Source organism: Mytilus edulis, chromosome 9 (assembly GCF_963676685.1).
Source record: "Mytilus edulis chromosome 9, xbMytEdul2.2, whole genome shotgun sequence".
Classification (NCBI taxonomy): Eukaryota; Metazoa; Mollusca; class Bivalvia; order Mytilida; family Mytilidae; genus Mytilus; species Mytilus edulis.
In genome coordinates, this window is record NC_092352.1 from 73,898,485 (window position 1) to 73,913,805 (window position 15,321).

At 31.4% G+C, this 15,321-nt stretch overlaps 1 protein-coding gene across 1 annotated transcript in view; it reads right to left on the minus strand.

The window, feature by feature from the left end:
• Positions 1 to 12,706, minus strand: part of LOC139488997 (uncharacterized) — a 29,430-nt gene extending 16,724 nt beyond the window's left edge. Inside the window, exons 1-7 of the mRNA XM_071275016.1 lie at positions 12,649 to 12,706; positions 8,360 to 8,468; positions 5,929 to 6,141; positions 4,350 to 4,565; positions 3,224 to 3,424; positions 2,095 to 2,268; positions 658 to 855 (exon numbers count right to left, since the gene is read on the minus strand). Of these exons, the coding sequence (XP_071131117.1) occupies positions 658 to 855; positions 2,095 to 2,268; positions 3,224 to 3,424; positions 4,350 to 4,565; positions 5,929 to 6,141; positions 8,360 to 8,414 (1,057 nt within the window). The 5' untranslated portion in view covers positions 8,415 to 8,468; positions 12,649 to 12,706. The remainder of the gene's footprint in view (positions 1 to 657; positions 856 to 2,094; positions 2,269 to 3,223; positions 3,425 to 4,349; positions 4,566 to 5,928; positions 6,142 to 8,359; positions 8,469 to 12,648) is intronic.
• Between the last annotated feature and the right edge of the window lie 2,615 nt (positions 12,707 to 15,321).

A 15,321-nucleotide genomic window follows, 5' to 3' on the forward strand; every position in this document is an offset into this window, starting at 1 on the left:
TTTTTTTCTACTTGGTATTAAATTGATAAAGAGATCCATTTGTGTGTACACCTTGTGATCTATTTTTTTTTTTTTGGCAATTGTCAATGGCAGTCAGCAGGGTTTAAGAACTTCAGTTGTTCGACCTGCTAATAAAATGCGTTTTGCTAAAATATTTTTTCACGCCTTGGTCTTTTAGAAAATTTTGTAAGTGCTGTATTAGACCTTTTTATAACGAAATGTGTTACATGCACACGTATAAAAACGCAATCAAAGGTTTGAACGTTCATTTCAGTTAAGACTTTTTATATTTATTTCTTATGGGCTTGTATTATATTTATCCTCCGGTTTATATAATCCGTTCATCCTATTTTGACTGTTTAAAATTCATATATAGTAACTCAAATAGTTAAATTATCGGTATTTACTAATAATACGAATAACCAATTATTACAGTTTACTATAGTAGGCGAATAAGCACTTTTCATAGAACAAATATATGTTGACATGTAAACAAAATAACAGTTATTAACCTATTTCGATAATTTAGTAATCTGAGCTGAATCAAAACTGAATAACCCAAAAGAGTTTTGAATGCTCTTACTTTCTTTCCATTAAAACACACCATCTTATTGCATTCAATTATTCTTATTTTTTTCTGACAAAAAAAAATCTTACCAATAATTCCAATTTCACAAACTTCAAGTTCTGAAGATGTATCCTGAACTGGAGGTTCATAAGTCAAATATCTGAAAACGGCACTAACGTTGATTTGTGAAGGCAAAAAATGGTCTTCGTTTAAAATTGTCCCAGTGTTCCAAGAATTGCTTGTATTTGATGCATAAAGGGTATGACTACCGACCTTTGTATTATGTTCTGCAAAAAGAAGCATCAAACGTTGCAGACTAGCAAAACCAATATACTGCTGCTTTATTAATTTTTGTGCAAACCATTTTTCGTTGATTGAGGAAAAACATGTGTCCGTAAATGTTTGATTTCGTGGTTTCACCCAATGAAAATCAGCATACCAGTCTTTAAGAAGATTGTACTTCTTTTAATATTTTTATTGGTTAATAAAAACCTGTTAATAATATATGTAATGCTCTTTTGTTAGGTTATGTTTACTTATTCACGATTATATCTGGTCTATATACCAGCTTTGACAAGTGTTCGCTGTTACTATGAATTTTAACGTCTTTGTACTAACAACATCAAAAGTATATATTGTGTAAAAATATTTCATTTCTTCATATACCTAACAACAAAATTATTTTCATTAACCTATGCATACTTTTGTAAATTGTGGCTTTTTGTACAAGGTTATTGTTGTTTTCCGGAAATTCTTTAACATTTTACAGCGATATATTACTGTTACTTTAATTATTCGCCCCTTAATTTATTGATTTTGTATTTACATTGTATCATAGATCTAATCCATTCGTTCAGTGTATGTACATTTGTGTTAATATCTATTTTGATTTAGTAAAGCCATTCCAATTGATATATTAGTGTGTCTTTCTATGTTGTGATATATCACTATTGTTTCAGTTAGGGTGAAGGTTGGTACCTTTTAATACATTTTATCCCGCTGCAATTGTTTGCACCTGTCCAAATTCAGGAGTCTGATGTTCAGTAGTAGTCGTTTGTTTATGCGGTTCATAAGTGTTTCTCGATTCTGGTTTTTATATAGATTAGACCGTTGGTTTATCCGTTTGAATGGTTTAACACTAGTCATTTTCAAGACTTTTTTTAAAGCCTTCTGTTCGATTCGAGTTAAAACTCCGTGTTGACGCATGTTTGTTTTTTTGTTGCACTTCTATGTTCTGTTATTTCGTTGTTCTCTTCTTATAGTTGATGTGTTACCCTCTGTTTTAGTTTGTAACCCGGATTCATTTTCTATCAATTGACTTTTGAACAGCGGTATACTACTGTTGCCTTTTTTAAGTTGAACTAGTGCATTTTGGTAATATGGATAAAATTAAACCAAGAAATAATTAAACATTTAACTCAAATAGAAGCCTTTCAACATCAAAGATATTAACTATAGTATTCAATTAAATATGAGCATAGTCAGTTCAGTAATAAAGTCAAATATAGACTGTTTAACTAACTTACCCCCAAACAGTATGTACACTCCTGTTACAATGCTTTCTTCTTTAAGGTCGACTTGAAATGAAACGGTAGGACCTTTTGTTCTAACACATGATATTTTGTTTCCATCCTTTGCTAGACTACCTGGGTAACTACTGTTTGGATTTATAAGAACTGAACTGTCATATGCCAAGTTATCTGTGACGAAAAACAGAAGGAACAATAGTTTTCTTAAATTAACAAAGAAATCATTTGGGTTGGATTTTTTTCAAGTTTGTAGAGACTTTTTGATAGATTAATACGGGCTGCCCTTTGTGGTAATGTGTTTGGAAATTAAATGAACCAAAAACAAAATATTTCTTCGAACAAAGCAAAACATGTTGACTATTTCTTTAAAAGGAAAAATATTCAAATAAACTCAATAATGATATCAGGATTAAATTTTTGTACGCCAGACATTCTTTTGTCTAAAAAGACTTACGTTCGTTTCAAAAAACTTTAAAAGACCAAAAAAGTACGAAGATGCTAGCACTTGAAAACTCCAAATTATGAAAGATTTTGTCAAATTCAATTAGGTAATCTTTTCCATGGGTTAAAAATTCTTAGTATTTCGAAATCTTTCGTTGATTGATAATTTAATCCTTGTTTATAATAATTCATGTAAACAGTTAAAGTCTATTAACCAACTTTCACTTTCATAGCTGTATATATTAAGATATTTGTCGTTTATAGTCTAAACAAGTCTAATCAGTAAAATTAATAAACGTATCATATTTTCTTTATGTTATTTTAATCGGTCTTTATTTTTTCATCGCGTTTTTTTTTTGTGGATTCAAAGCATGATAAACTAATATATTATTCTTAATCCGTTGCGAGGCAATGGTTCTTTTTCATTCTTGATGAAGTTTGACACTCAAGAAAACGAATAGCATGTTTCTTCAACATGCTGTATAATGGTTTTGATTTCATATTATAAAATGTAAACTTTGATTGACCTCAAAGCCATTTATTCTTCCTTTCGATGTTTAGTACCTAGTCATCCTCCCCCAAAAAAACAACCCCCTATTGGGGTCACTTTTTTCGGTAGATTGCCAAATATCGCAGTCTAAGTGTGTAATGATTTTTCACGATATGTATATCCAAAATTACTTACATTTGTTACAATAGTCTCCTGTTCGTCTTTTCTTGCAACCATCGGTACAAATACCGGTAAATTTATTGCAAATATCATTCAAACAGTAATCACTATTACATCCAAAAATACAAGACCCATTTCCAGGGTAGCAATGTTGATCAACGCAATATGTAGAACACACTTTCTCGCAGTTATTTCCCCAAAAACCTTTTCGGCAACCTGTAAACAAAAAAATCTCCATGATTTATGGGTAATAAGAATGCAAAAATATATCAACATCAATTTGAATATCATAGGTCAACGCTTTTTTTAAACAATGAACATAGAAAACCAATTTGTAAATCATGATAGTGGGATTTTTTTTATCATACATTGTCCATAAGACATTTTTACTTGACAATGTATGTTTCTTTGTGCTGAGTGTTTTGTTTTTGTGTGTAGTATTTTTGTCACGCAGTGTTGCCATTTTAGCGATATGTTTTAACATTGCCATGAAAGCGAGAGGTTTGGCCAGCCATAAAACATAGTTCAACCAACCATTTATGTTCTTAGAATGTCTTGAGCAAAGTCCGGAATATTGAAGTTGTTATCAAATAGTTCGTTTATATTTATGTTGGCATTTGTTTTGTTGCAATTCAGTGTTTCTGTTGTTCCGTTGTCTTCCTCTTTAATATTGTTGATTTGTTTTTCTCGGTAATAGTGTGTAGCTCAGATTCTGTTTCCCTCGATCTTTTTTTTACTTTTGAACAACATTATACTACTGTTGCCTTCCTTTAATAGCTAACTGCTAAGGAATCGGGACAAGGCAGTTTTGAAAACATTAAGATATATGTTATATATATATATATAAAGATGTATCCTTTAATATCATTTTTTTTGTTCGTTGTTGTTATAAGCTATTTAGAAAAAGAAAAAAAACAATTAGAAAATTAAAAAAACATTGTTGTTATTTTATTCAAGTGCAATCTGACCTACTTGATTAAAAACAAAACCTCCTGAGCAAAACCTAGGTATTCGAAACCGTATACTATACGTTCCAATACAACAAAGAGACTGGTATAGTTTAGATAAGCGCACTTGAAAGCATTACAAATGTACATGTAGAAAGTTAAAAGACAATATATATAAATGATACTTTACTCACCATTAATGGCAACGTAACAAAGTTCAATTATAGGCCCATAACTACTGTCATTTTTAGTATCGTAATAAATGACATATTGTCCAAGCTGGTTACATGGAATAGTTTGTGTGATGTTTGGCAAACCTGGATCAGGATCCTCATAGCAAAGATAACCATCAGGTGGAATGGTTGATGTATTTGTCACATATAACTTAAATCCATCCATGCGATGCGCAACTGTAATAAAATTACAGACAAAAAAATCTAAATTGATATACAATAAATTGAAGAAGAAATAAAATTGTGAATCTTATAAAAATCATGAATCAAGGAATACTTTGATACGACACCATTCAATATGTAAATTTTGTAGACGAAACGCGCGTCTGGCGTAAATATACAATTTCAATCCTGGTATTTATGATGAGTTTATTTCCTTATATCCATTCTTTCCTGTCTGTACTGTGTGATATTTAAATATTATTATGATTGAAACAATCTAAAACGAACGAACGGGTGAACTAAGTGTAGTTTCGCCTTAACATTGACATACAGTAAAACTCTGTGATGTGCGTAAAAATAAATAGTAGGATAGGATATAAACATGTACAAGTCTTCATACAACGAGATCTTCACTGCAAATATAACCGTCATTTGGATTGGCTTTTGAATTAGTCAAATGTAATCCCTAACTATCTATGTTTACACTTACATGTAACATTGGTAAATGATTGTTTGGCCTTAAATTGTCACTTCAACTCGAAATAATCTCCTAAGTCGGAATTAATGTATAGTTTATATTTTCAAATATCTTTCTGTCGTGAATTCTCTACAATTTTGTTGCATTTACTACAGGACTGTTCATTTGTGTTTCATGCAATGAACATACCTTTCGGGCGAACGAAAGGGTAAATCAATTCGAAAATTAAACCACATTGGCAAAAAAAATAACATGTGCACCCGTCATGTTTTATGATTGTACACATTATTTTGGAATTTTAGTTTTCAGTGATTGTTGATTTCCTTTCCGACCTGACGTTTTGATTTGTCACTGATGGTCGTAAAAGGACGCATGCGCATTTGGTGTACTTAATCATAACCCTTCTATCTTTTTTTTTTCATTTTAATCAGCCTACGATGCTTGAAAAAGCTTATTTCCGATTTTGATGCATAGTTACACATAGATGATTGTGTTACAATAAAATTTTATGTTAAGTTGTACAACAAAACTACCGACAGACGCTTGATGATATCCTGGTATCTAGGATGATTTTATTAACAACCACTGGGTCAATGCCACTGCTGTTGGAGTTTTTATTCCCAGCGCGTATTACCAGCCAGTAGTTAGCGCATCTGTGTTGACATGAATTATCATTTTTTTTTGGTAATGATTATGAATTAACTGTTCACAAAACTTTACACTTTTGAAATACTGATGAGTCTTTTGTAGACGAAACGCACGTTTGGTGCATATACAAAATTTCAATCCAGCTGGGGTCTACGTGGTTTTTTTACAAAAGAAACCTGTCATAAAGACAAGAATATTAAGGTGAAAATAGTATATTATTTCCCAATGTATCTCCTGTCAATATATACTTACAGCTTTCCCTGTAATAGATTGTGATATCTGTGATGTAGGCAATTCCGAAAGAGAATTGAAACATCCACCAAGCTGGTGTTCTGGTGGTTATGCCTGTGTGTGAACAAATTTCATGGGCAAACGCATTTGATACAGGTGGTTTTATTGCATTTTGAGGAAATCCAATTGATTGAGTAGAACTTTGAGTAGCTGTACCAAACGGTGTCAGGTTATCTGTAAAGTACGTAGTGAAAAAAAAAGAAGATCATATTTCTGTTACTTATAATATTTCTGCCTTGTTAAAAATACAGTAAAGCAGAAAATGTCTTGTTTCTATGATGTACCAGGTCCGAATGTGTTTTTGGGAAAAAAGAAAAAGAAAAAAGAGAAATGAAGTCAATGGGCAATTTTTTTAGTGCATTGAAAAGGATAAAACAAGAGGATTCCGAAATTCTGACAAAAATTCCAAAACATGACAAGCGAACATTCTTAAGGTCAAATCTAATTTAGCAGTTATGATCTAATTTTAAGTTTTTCTTTAATCTAGAAAAAAACAAGCATGGTATGTAATAAATAATTTTTGTGACGCAAAACTTATTACTTAGCAAATAACATCCAAAGTTATGTTTATTTTATTTTTTTAACTAGACAAAAAAAAGTCTAAATGGTTATCAAAGGTACCAGGAAAACAATTTAGTACGCCAGACGCGTTTGACAGTCTATGTATGTTGGCGTTTGTTTTGTTGCAATTCAGTGTTTCTGTTGTTCCGTTGTTAAACTGATCTAAGGTGAAAGAAACATATCATTAAGAAGCCTTATGATTAGACCAATTATTGTTCAAACACGTCATTGTAAAATCCAATTTACTATCTGACTCGAATAAATAACTGTCACCAAACATTTTATATTTATACAGTTTTGAACACCAGCCGCCACTGGTAACATTACTTTGAATATGTTCCTTCCCATAACTGTACGATAAGAGAGAACACTAGCCAATTAAAGAGTGGTGTGGTCCCGGTGAAACTCCTATAGTGTTCCAAAATTCGTTATCGCAATTGATGTTTGTTTTCCAGTTCAGCTCATTTAGTGTATCCATTATAAAAAAAAATCAGAAAACGCTTCAGACACTTGTTATGATTATGTTTTAGGGATCTTCATCTGCTTTCTATTGATTTTAAGATATGGAGCATGTAACATTTGTAACCAAAAGTTTTATTTATGAATTTTCCCCCGAAATTAACCATTTTCAAGACGTGAGACTTACGAATACAAAATACTCATTATTCTTGCGCTTTAGTTGTTTGAAATAAATAAACAGTGAGAATCTAAATTTTGATAAAGAAATTATCGTGATACAGTGTTTTAATCATGAAGCTTTTTATATATGCAAAACATTTTGTAATTGAATAAAATGTTGTCAGAGTGCACAATTCAGTAAAATTAACGTATTTAGGTAGTTTCATGGTATACCTCCATCTTGGATTGCACAATCATAGTACAAAATTGGTCTAGTTATTTGCCCTCATCTGCAAATGTGGAGACAAGTTTGCAATTTAATGGTTAGACTGTTTATTTATTTAAAGAAAACTTGGTGATTTATTGTTTTATTCAAAATATTCAAACAAATATCATTTATTTTTGTTTTTAGAATCATTTTTTCAAATGAGCCAATTAAGGGGAATAACTCTTTTAGTACAATATTTATACTGGACAAATGGAGAATTGTTTAATTTTTAAACGAGTTCGGTGACACCATTTTTTATTTTTATTTTCTTAAAACATATAAAAAACCAATGTTCTCACAATTTATTTCAAAATTCTATTACATAGATTTTTTTTCTATGCACACAAATGGGTTTTTTCATGAACAATCTAACCAAATTCAAGCAATTTTCAACGACTCATAGCATGAAAGATAGCACGGTGACACATACTTTTTGTTATATATTTTGATAGAAGCATAGTAAAATCTTCATTTTGGCAAATTATAAGAAAATTCTGTCTCAAAAAGTCTATACTTATGATCTACCTTAAATAAGAGGTAATATATAAAACTTCTTTAAAGAGATGATATAAAAAAGGACAACTATCCACCAAAGTTCAAATGAAGTGGATGTAAATAATTGCAAGCAATCGTACGACCTTAACAACCAATGAAAAACTACTTTATATAAATATGTTTCATGGTAAATGTAAAAATTGTATTACAAGATTTTGACTTGTCTTTCCGATTTTTATGGTTTAAAACCCTACATGATACTAGCAAAACGATTTCCTTCACTAATAAAAACTTTCACAAAATAGTCAAAAGTGTTGAAGGTCTTACACAATGGCCTCTGTTTATAATGGATAATATAATAATATAAACCGTTGTTTATGGTTTAGATGAGGCAGCATTTGGAATGAATAAACATTGGATGTATCAATTAATTATGGAAGAGTAACATACGTTGGGCTGTAACCGTCAGTAGTATAGCTGTGTGACTGAGTAATAGTAATAACATATCAGCTGTAGTTAAAATCTTCACCCAGCGGGTACCATAACAGCTAATGATACTCTAAAATGAACGAAAAAAAGAAACGTAATGCATTTGATATACTTTTTATTATATATGTTTATCATGAAGTCTTGAAGAATTTTGTACGATCTGACTGAGCGATTCTGTTCATCAAAAACAAATGTTGTCAATGTGTCTATTAGTTGTTGACTAGAATAAGTTTATCCAAATTCCTCAACAGTGGCTGCAATCTAAAATTCCTTTTGGAATTGATAAAACTGTAATAATTTTGTTATCGAAATATAAATTTATTGCATTATAAACAAGACCTGATTCAAACAAATCTAGAAAGATATATTTATCTTGCATATGTGTTTTAAAGCTAACAGCATATACACTTTTGTGTTTGCTTATGTCTCCGTGTGTATCTCTGGACTACTATTGTTCATGTGTGTTTTCAGGAACAAAATATTCCAAAGATAGAACGTGGGCATCAAAAATCATTAGTTGAACAGAAACAGCCTAGTGGGCGATACTGTGTGGGTGTAGCTGTACGTTTTTAATAAATCTTAAAAATTCGATTTCGATCTACACACTAAAATAACGTAATGCACATGATACAAGGCCAATAAACAACCTTTACCCCATCCTGTGTACAAAGTGCAAATTTAGAACTTGCATCATGAACTCGGGAACTACAATAGTTTTTTTTTATAAATTGAGGTTTTTCGTTCTGAACATGATTGAAATATTTGTCACTGGCCATTAAGCAACCAACAATCAATAAATGAATTGATTTAGGTTTCGGGGTTGATTTACAAGTTGTTATATTTTAAGTCTGATATGATTGCTTGTTTTTATATGAATATAATACAACACTTCGCTAATGAATGTGTTAATATAGGAAGCAGAATAAAGGAAGACGCTACCGCTTGATATCTGTTAAATAAATCAATCGTGTGTCCGATTCGAACTTTGTTCGCAGTGAACGTTTTATGTTATAATAGAAAATAAGAAAGAGTGTTTTGCGAAAGGAAATCGAGAGACAAAATTATGTTTCGGTAACATTAAAAACAAACAGAAGGGAATTCAAAACACAAATAAACGAAAGTAGAGCGACACGACCTTACAGAAAGAAAAACAGAAAAGGGGGGATTTTTCATGTTGTATCGTTTGAGGAAAACTATAGTCTTTTGAAAATTCCGATGAACAAAAGAATTTCAAATGATTGAACATTGTAATCTCTTCATTTATACATATTAATTATACATTGTAATTAAAATCGACTATGGTGCACTTGATATGGTTCAACGTGAACCTGTCTTCACATGACTTGTTTTTCATTCACCTAGTAAGTAATAAAACCACAGAAGAAACAAATATCTAAAAGAATATGGCTACATTTTGAAATGTATTAAATATATATAAAGGCAACAAAGGCAACAGTAGTATACTAATGTTCAAACTCATAAATCCATGGACAAAAAACAAAATCGGGGTAACAAACTAAAACTGAGGGAAACGCATTAAATATAAGAGGAGAACAACGACACAACACTACAATGTAACACACACAGAAACGGACAAAGCAACAGACAAAATCCCACGAGAATAACAAATATAACATCAAAACCAAATACATGAATTTGGGATAGACAAGTACCGTGACACGTCTTATCGCAATGTGAATTTACACTCAAAAATAAGAGAAAACAAACGACGCAACGTTAAAATGTAACACATACAGAAACGAACTTTAATAAAACAATGGCCATATTCCTGACTTGGTACAGGACATTTTTAAAGAAAAAAATAGCGGGTTGAACCTGGTTTTGTGGCATGCCAAACCTCCCCTTGTATAGCCATGTGAAATATAACATTAAGATGACAACTCAAGACTACAGGACTACAATATGAATAAATTGGAGAATACAATTGACAAAGAAACACACGAACAACAGCCAACAAAAGGCAACAAGTTGAAAATTTTAATACGCCAGAAGTGCATTTTATACACACAAGATTTACTAGTGATGCCCAGATACAAAGTTTGAAAGCCGAAACAAGCACAAAGTCGAACAGCATCGAGGACTAAAAGATTAAAAAAGTTGTGCCAAAAACGGCCAGGGTTTTCTGTTAGTTACCAGAACATCCTTATCATTTAGAATAATTTATACTTTTGCAAACAGTAAATTTATAAAATTAATAAACAAAAGCTGTACATGATAGAACTGAAATATTAACTAATTACAGGAAACAACTGAAATAAATTACATAACCAGACATTTGCAACACAATATGTAGACACATCCGAATATGTTTAAACCACAACGCCAAGTGACGTCATATTTGAAATAGTTAACTTGCCATTATTATAATTAGCTGTTATTAATATCCTCTTTGTAATCCACACTGAAATCGAATATATCTGAATACACATTTGATTTTAATCCGAAGTTTTTGCATTAAGAATAAACTTCCATTGTCTTTGTCCATTTTAATACACAAAACGCTTGTAAAGGTGTTCACGGAAAATATTTAGAATAGTCCTTGCGCACACAAAAATCATAATACGCATACGCTGTGTCTTAATCTTCAAGTATCGTTGTTCTTGTTTCTCGTTTCTCGTTTTTTATATAGATTAGACCGTTTGTTTTCCCATTTGAATGGTTTTACACTAGTAAATTTGGGGCCCTTTATAGCTTGTTGTTCGGTGTGAGCCAAGGCTCTGTGTTAAAGGCAGTACCTTGACCTATAATGGTTTACTTTTTTAAATTGTTATTAGGATGGAGAATTGTATCATTGACACTCATACAACATCTTCCTATATCTATTTAGCAATACATGTGGTTTACAAATGTATTTTCAGCTGTAATTTCTTTCCGTCTATTGTTCAATGTGAGCTACTGTTTAAAGGGGCCAACATGTAGGATAAAATTTAATGTAAAGACGTTTATTCACAAAACAATTTTCACACTTGATGAAAATAAATCGTAAAAAAAGTTTGTATTTGCTTACATTTTTATACCTTTTTGACGTGTTAAACAATGTTTTAAGCAAGAAGTAAGCCTCATACCTGTTCAATATTTAATAGAATGGACTGTCCTCGGCTTATATCCCTTACATTAAGGAAAAGTATGCAACTGTCATACAAGTTAGAGGTTTTACCAGTTTCAATTCACCATGTATTACATAAGATAATGCCTGTACCAAGTCAGGAATATTACAGCTGTTTTACATTCGTTTTAATTCTGCGCTTTTAATTTGTTATTGATAAGGGACTCCCCGTGTAGCATTTTACTTAGAGTTTGGTATTTTTGTTATTTCACTTTTTAGTGCTTGATTATATGACCAAAAAAGGTAGATTTAAAAGCCAAATAGTTACAAGTTAGCATTGCCTAAGATAACTTTGCCCATAGTTTCTACATACAATCTTTAACAATTTAAAAATATCACACTATCAGGTGTGCTAAGAAAAATAGATGTATAGGGTTCTAACCAAAATCAGAGCTATATAACCATACGTGACCTAAATATAGTAGCCAGGTTCATCAACGGTCAACTGTACCTCAGGTAGTTTAAACTCATTTCCTTTACAGTTTAGACACGAACAAATTATGTCAATACCAAAGAACTCACTTCTTGGCTTTTGGTAACCTTGGGTATTAATAGTACACTACAAGTGATATTAAATGCTATGAAATATTACACTTAATGGATGAACATAGACTACCCCTAACGGGAAGGATTGTGCCTGAAGTTCATATGATGAAATTATTTCAGTCAGTTTAATTGAAGTCTGGGTCTGGCATGTCAGTTAACTGCTAGTAGTCTGTTGTTATTTATGTATTATTGTCATTTTCTTTATTTTCTTTGGTTACATCTTCTGACATCAGACTCGGACTTCTCTTGAACTTAATTTTAATGTGCGTATTGTTATGCGTTTACTTTTCTACATTGGCTAGATGAATAGGGGAGGGTTGAGATCACACAAACATGTTTAACCCCGCCGCATTTTTGCGCCTGTCCCAAGTCAGGAGCCTCTGGCCTTTGTTAGTCTTGTATTATTTTAATATTAGTTTCTTGTGTACAATTTGGAAATCTGCTGTTGTTTTTTTTTATATGGTCGGGTTGTTGTCTCTTTGGCACGTTCCCCATTTCCATTCTCAATTTTAAGACAAGCATATTTTAACAAATTTACTTCATGATATTTCACAAAATAAGTAACAAAAAGACATACCTTGTATCAAGACAACTATCATCTTTAATTCAAATTCAACAGGAAGTAAGATATTCATTATGTCTAAAAATATAACATCAGTTTAAAAATCCGGTTATTGGTTAACCGTAGCGTTTTTTGTGTGTAGGTTTTAGATGTGTAGGTTTTGTTTTAGCTGTAACAAATAATTTTTTAAAGTTTACGCCAATATTTATTTTATTTCTAATTAAGTGCAAACTCACACCACCTCTTCCCTTTTCAAACAAAATCAAATTTTTTTTTTTAACATAACATATAATTACAAAGTATAAACTTATACTCATAACATTTCCTCATAATGGTTTCTCATTCCGCCCTGAATGTATTGTATGTCTCCTAAGTACTTTCCATAAGAGCTTTTCACACTACAAAATAATTAAAATAGAAAATATTCAGTACGGTTAAAATAATTTGTTCAGTAAAAAGATTCTAGACACTGCATATATTTACATTACGATTTCCACTTGATAAGTACATTTCCATTGACTATTTAGGTTGTAAGATTTAAGTTGATAGAGTGTTATAATATAACAGAGCAAAGTGACGGAAACAGTTTTAAGTACATGGGCATGAGATGGGGGCTGGGGTTATTAAAGGATTGAAAAAGATGAATTGTTTGCCATTTAAGGAAGTTCGCTGCTCAGTTTCAAAATAAATAGCTTTCCATAACAAAAGTATATATTGATAGGGGAATAATTGAGGAATCAAAAAAGCCAAAAAAAATATAGGGGTCAAAATGCTTGTTTTCGAGATATCAGCCATTGGAATTTTGGTGGGAAAATGTTCTCTCTTGATTTTTCATAGCTTTATCATTGACCAGTTAAAGTTCCCAAAAACTATTAAAAAAAAAAGATTTTATAAGACTTTTACAAATGGCATATGATTATACATGTAAAAGATTTATAAAAAGAAAAATGGGGGTCTATGGGCAAAATTTTTTTAAGGCGTTCAAATGTATAAAATCAGAGGATTTCGAAAATCTGACAAAAATTCCGAAACATGACAAGCAAACATATTTAAATAGAAATAAAATGGACTAAGTGTGGAGGTGACTAATTTCCAAAATTCGGTTGTATTTTTTGTTATATGTTTTTATTTTATTTTCATTGGATTAGAAAATCTTTTTTTAAGTAGTGTTTATTTTGTTTTCTTTTGTTATACTCTAACATCACTTTCCCAGGTCGCCTAGTGACTAGGTGACTTCAATAATGTTAATCCCACCATACTCTATATCGTTGCTAGGCTTCTAAAATGTCGTATATGACTTTTTTGGCTAAAAACACTTTTCAACACCAATGGTCTGGGCGGGAGGAAATCTTTGGTATTACAAAATAGCATGCAGTTAGACCAATCAAAATGTGTGAAATAAGACATATTACAAAATTGCCAATGTCAGTTGTTTGTAAAGTTTGCTTCCAAAATGGTGTATGAAAACTTGAAAATCGTTGTAGAATGGCTTTGGGAAAAAAATAATTGTACATTTCTTTATTTCTGTGAAAATAATTTAAGTTCTTGGATAATCCAGAAATGTCAAAGTCATTATTTCACTGCTATTTACAAAAATGTTCAAGTTTACATACGACATTTTGGAAGCATGTATTTTGCCAACATTTTCAAAGCCTGTTTGTGAGATATTTTTTTCTTGAAAAATTTGTAATTTACAACATTTTAGAAGCCCAGCGACGATATGTTTTACACGTCATGAGTCCGTACTTCAGCTAGGTCGATCTTATGAGCTGAGCCCTTTTTAACTAATTTTTATAATTTAGTCTTATATGCTGCATGTGTTGTACTGTAACCCACTGTCAAATACACTCATCATAGAGGCCAGAACTTAAATTGTATACGTCACAATTTTGTTACACATACGAAAGACTCAGCTCAAATCTACAAAGTTAAGGGGAGGGTTCCAACATGTTTAATCCAACAATATTATATATGTACATGTCCTAGATCTAGAACCTGTACTTCAGTGGTTGTGGTTGGTTTGTGTCTGTCATAATTTTATTTCATTAATTGTTTCATTATGATTTTGATGGGTAGTTGCCTTATTTTCAATGAAACCACATGTCCATATTTGTACAAGGATATCGTACACAATAAATGAGTGATCATCACGAAAGTGTACAAAAGAATTAACAAATATCTGTAACCTAACAATTTGAGAAAAACTGTATACTTAAAAATTTTAAATTTAATAAAGAAATGTATATTAGAAATAATTTATAGTTTCAAAGATTCAATTTTGTATTTATTTGTTTTATAACTCAAACAAATGCTCCACCTACATGATAATACCCACAAACTACAACATACCTTGAGACTAAAAGTATATATTGCGAAAATTTCCCTGAATTGAATAATATCGATGTTGTAGTGTTATACCACTGTCCCAAATAAGGGGGAGGGTTGGGATCCCGCTAACATGTTTAATCCCGCCACATTATGTATGTATGTGTTTGTCTCAAGTCAGTAGCCTGTAATTCAGTGGTTGTCGCTTGTTCATGTGCTACATATTTGATTTGTAATTTTTTTGTACATAAATAAGGCCGTTAGTTTTCTCGTTCGAATTGTTTTACATTGTCAATGCGGGGCCTTTTATAGCTGACTATGCGGTATGGGCTTTACTCATTGTTGAAGGCCGTATGGTGATCT